Source organism: Lampetra fluviatilis, chromosome 20, assembly GCF_964198595.1.
Source record: "Lampetra fluviatilis chromosome 20, kcLamFluv1.1, whole genome shotgun sequence".
NCBI classification, from domain to species: domain Eukaryota; kingdom Metazoa; phylum Chordata; class Hyperoartia; order Petromyzontiformes; family Petromyzontidae; genus Lampetra; species Lampetra fluviatilis.
Window position 1 is genome coordinate 3,109,148 of NC_136294.1, and position 5,000 is coordinate 3,114,147.

Below are 5,000 nucleotides of genomic sequence, written 5' to 3' on the forward strand. Positions count from 1 at the left end.
ACAAAAAAGGAATGTTGAGCCCCCTTTTAACCTAGCGCCGAACGCCGCGAATGTAATGTGACCTTAATACATACGATGGGTTAGCGGTACTAAAATGTCACCGTGATTTCTACTGACACGTGTTCTCTCTAGCTCGCTCGCTAGCTCGCCAGCTCTCTTTGCCAGCCCCTTTGCTCTTTTCATTACTTAATTAACCAAGAAAACAATTCGTCAGAAACGTACATTTTTTTTGCCGGAACTCATGAGCGAAGCTGCGCAGATTCATACGCGGCTTTATTATGACACGCGAGCATTACTTATTAACGTGGCATTCGAATGCCTAGATTTGCACGCAGTGTGGCTTATGCACCCATGTGTGTGGTGTCTACATTAGGGTGACCTATTTTTTACATCTTTTTAAAACAACAATAATAATAATAAAACGAAACACAAGGGGGGGGGGGGGGGCGTGGTTACAAACGGAATGGAGCTAACACAAACAATGAAACAATAACAATAATTGTAGTCTGGTGCTAAAAACATCCCTTCCCAGGGTCGCATGGACACAACCCACGATATAACTGGAGCGTTGCTCCAAAGCTGGTTGGTATACGGGGAGTGGGGTGGGGTTGAGGGGGGGGGTTGAAATTACGTAGCGACCGCTGTGTCTCTCTCTCTCTCTCTGCTCAATCACAGCTGCAACCCTGTGGGTCTCTCAGGCGAGATGCAGCTCGATGCTTTGGTTGTTTGGCCACGCAGCGCGCCCGAGCACAGAGTCCCCGAATGCAGATCTCATCACATCCCTCACGTGGCATATGCAGGGGAGATATTTTTGTTGCTGACCGTGTGATTCTCAGTCGCTCACATATAAACCAGCGAAATGAGCGCGCTGATATATTTCTCAGTTCTTCTCCCCAACCGCCCATCCACCGCCTTCTAATCCCGCTCCATCCATCCCTCCCTCCCTGCCTGCTTCTCCCCCTCTCTCCTTCGCCCCTCCACACCCCTACCCTTATCTCTCTCTCTCCACCTCTCCCTCCCTCTCTCGATCTGCCGCTCGCTGGCAGTCGCACGCCAAATCACATCCTCCCATACACACAACCTCATAACGGCCACTGTGACTGTATCACTCCTCCACCCTCTCCACCACCCCCGCAGCGCCACTAATGATTTTCGTTATTTTTATGTAATCTCACAATGCGGCCGATGAGCTGACGGGCACAGAGGTCGATACGAACAAAACAACATTGACCGCTGTTATACACTTTGCATACTCGGTGGACTGAGTGGATGCTTGCCTACCGCATACCCACAGCCACTCACGCACACACGTGCGTTCTTTCGTTTGGCGTTGACGCGCGTCTGCAGAGAGTGGCCGTAATAATTACGACAGAACCACCACGTGCCAATCACGATCAAACGTGTCCGGTAATTGCATTAGCGCTCGCTCGAGAGAGAGAGAAAAAGAGAGAGATCTTCCAATTCCCGTGTACAGTGTACCGAATCAATGCACTTTTCAATTATGGTTGCGCGCCAAAGAGAATGGCAGACACTTCATCGCAAATTATAAATCCCCCACGAATCCATAATGTTCAGTTGCCCGCACGGGCCAATATACACCCCACACACACACGTACGGATGGATGCATACAGACAGACACGGACGGGCAGGTGGGCCCAGAGAAAACACAATTAAGGAGCGCGCGAGCAATTAACAGAATCGATAGATCTATGAACATTGATTCAAGTGCAGACACAAAGACCCCCCTGTATAGCCTTTGACATCCTTTCGGGGCAAGTGCTGTTAGCGAGCGCCTTTGAAGCCCGGCACGGCACAAGTGCAAACACACACAAAGACAAAGACACAGACGCGCGCGCGCGCGACTCACGGATGAGATCTTGTCCATGTCGGGATCCGAAGCGCCAGCCAACTTTGTGAGGTTTAGGCCCACGAGGCCGGGCAGCGTTTGCGACATCCAGTTCGTCACCATGGCCATCGTGCTGAGTACCACCCCGAGCTTGAGCAAGGGAACCGATGCCCCGATGCCCGTCGAGTTCGTGGTGACGTTCAGACCGTGGCTGGAGGCCTGGGGTAGCCCATCGGAGGACGGGCGCGCAACGTGGCCGCACAAGGTCACGCACAGGAGCAGCGCCGTCAGCTGCGGTCGCGCTGACTTCGTCATCGTCATCGTGACGACGGTGTGACACGAGATCTTTGTTGTCTCGGCTTCGCGTTGCCACCGTTGTGTGCGCGTGCGTGCGCGTGCTTGTGTGTGTTGTCGTGTGTGTGTGTGTGCGCGTGTGTGTGTGTTGTCGTGTGTGTGTTTGTGCGCGCGTGTGTTGTAGGCGCGTGATCGAGGGAGTCGGCAGGCGGAACGACGCCACCAAAGTCGCGTCTCGCCGCGTGTCCACGATGCCACGACCCAAATCCCTGACGCCGGCGCGCGTCGTCAGTCCCGTTTGGCTATCGCGGTCGATGACGACGATGTTTCTGGCCACGTTATGATCACACGGTGCCCATGTATTGGCGACCAAATTGTCGTTGGTTTATGTAGATATATTGTGAATTGATGAATTGCAATAAGTGGTAGCACTGGTAAGTTTTTTTTTCGTGAACTTTGAAAAAAAGCGGCTGCTGTGGTTGATGGGAGAGCTCCTCTCTAACCCGGCCGCTCCGTCACACGAGCGCGTTGGTGGCAGACCACGAGGAACGCCAAAAAACAAACTTCGTAACGTTCACTTCTCACAGAGTGGAGCTTCCAAGACGCAACTTCAGCAGATCCAATTCTGGCACCACCACCCCCCTCCCCGCCCCCCTCTTCCCCCTATTTCCCTTCGCCGAACCTCTCGGCCTTCTCTTCCTCCCTCCTCCTCCTCCTCGGGTAGCAGCTTACGTGAGAGTCATGTCAGCCGCGCCCTTTGCTGGAGCTTGGGTCCCGCATCGGATGTGGTATACGACTGGAACGATGCAGCTGCTACCGTCGCTGCTGCTGATGTTGCGTCCACTTTCATGCCCTGCGGGTCGCTGTCACGATGATGGAGCGGAAGGCGCTCTCTTCGTAGCTGGAAATCTACAAAAGGTCTCACTTGACGTTCTCAATGATGCTCGAAGAGCGTCGGTACGTGGCGGGTCACGGGAGATTAACAGCACAGTGTCGCTTTGTGAAAGCTCCGCACGTCGCCGCTCGCTCGCTCTCTCTCTCTCTCAGTGAGCTTCCATCTATCTCCCTCTCTCCGATCGCCCGCTCTCGTCTCGCTCTTTTCGCTTGGCCCTTACCGCCCCCCCCACCACCCCCCCCCCTTCTGGCGTCGCCTCGCGATTGCTTGTTGAAGGATGCGGGGAGCGCGCGCTCGGGTCGCGCGGGGGCTGTTTAGCGCAGCGCGGTTATCGCAAGAGCGCTTGACCGAGCCCCCCCTATCTCGCTAGCGATCACGGGCCGGGCCGGCGGCAACAACGAGACGCGGGCAACGGGCGAAACAAATGAACGTATAAATAGCACAGATGCATGACATGTGGGAGAGAGTGAGAGAGTGTGTGTGTGCTAGAGAGAGAGAGAGCTGCGCGTCTCAGGGCAACGCGAAACAAACACGCGAATCTCACGTCCGTCTCTCCCGCCAAGATGACCTGCCGAGTGATCAAGGATGCGCTGTGACCGCGAGGGAGACGGCGAACGAATGTACGAATCTATATTTGAACAGATGGAGACTGCAACTCGCAATATAGCACGGGCTGGCTGCTACAAAGTTACACGCGGTCGGGCTGTCGGCTAGAGCTATCGCTGCTGCTGCTCCTACCGCACTCATTCGGATAGATGATGATGATACTACTGCTACCGGACGATAGAACTGCAGAGAGAGAGAGGCTCCCGATACGCGAAATCGCCCCTGCGTCGGCTATAAGGCGGCCCTGTCCGCTTCCTCTAAACCCCGCGACAACACCCAACACTTGGCGATGGAAGAATTGAGAAGGGAAAAGCAACTCGCGGTGGATAATCTATTTTTGTCTGTTTGTTTCCTTTGGTCCTAAGGCGCGCTGAATATTACATGGAAAACGGAGCGTGACGGCGGCAAGTAGCCTGATTCGAAAACACAATAGCCCAATACGGCTAATAAATCTTTACCGCAAACACATCGATCGGCAGCGGAGTACAAGCAGAGCACGGGACTCACAGTTTCCAGTCGCGTCTTGCGGTGTGTTAACGCGAAATCGAATTCCGATACCCAGGGACTCGACTGATCTTTTTGGGTCGCTTTGAAGGATACGTACGCTGCGCCAATTTGACTGCGAGCAAGCGAGCGAGCGATCGAGCTATAAGGAAATAAAATAATAAAACTGTAATTAACGCGCACACACACACACACAAAAAAAAGCAACACACCTGACCGCGTTCCCTTCTACGAGCCGGGCATTTGCCTATTCACCCTCGCGGCCAGAATGGCATCTCGAAGCGAGGTGGATTTGTTGTTGTTGTATTTCTTATTAGAGCCACTCTTGTATTACAGCACCGACGTAACAACTCGTATCCCCACTCTCTCTCTCTGGTGCGAATCCAAAGCGATCGCAGCGCGCACAATACGGCATCAATCAGACGCGGAAGCGCATGCGCGCACGGCCACCTCGGGACGGATATTTTTTTTTTCTCTCTCCCTCCTCTGAGCTTCGTTCATCTGCTGCTCTCAAACGGCAGCAGCAGCAGAGTCCCAGGCATGCGCACTGACGGGAGAGCTCCCCTCCTCCTCCTCCGTCAGGGCTTTGCTCTCTCCCGTTTTCCTCTCCCTAACCTCTCCCCGTTTCTCTCCCTCCCCCCTCTCCCCTCTCTCTCTCTCTTACTCCCGTAGGCAGCAACGCCTCTCCCCACCACCACCATTCCCGCCCTCCCTCCCGCTCTTCTCTCGCTCCCTCCCTCTCGCTCGCTCGCTCGCTCTCTTCTTATCTCCGCTACCCTTCCTCCCCCAATCCTACCCGCTTCTCTCTCCCTCCTCAATTTCTCTCTCTCTCTCTCTCTAGCTCCTCTCTCTCT

The 5,000-nt window shown here is 54.3% G+C and overlaps 1 protein-coding gene across 2 annotated transcripts in view; it reads right to left on the reverse strand.

The window, feature by feature from the left end:
• Positions 1–5,000, reverse strand: part of LOC144937852 (noelin-like) — a 75,404-nt gene that overhangs the window by 31,439 nt on the left and 38,965 nt on the right. The window contains exon 1 of one of the 2 annotated variants that reach the window (XM_078865372.1): positions 1,869–4,769. The exons of the other annotated variant lie outside the window; for it this stretch is intronic. Within the exon in view, the coding sequence (XP_078721498.1) occupies positions 1,869–2,168 (300 nt within the window). The 5' untranslated portion in view covers positions 2,169–4,769. Of the gene's footprint in view, positions 1–1,868; positions 4,770–5,000 lie in introns of those variants that run through there. 2 annotated transcript variants of the gene reach the window in all.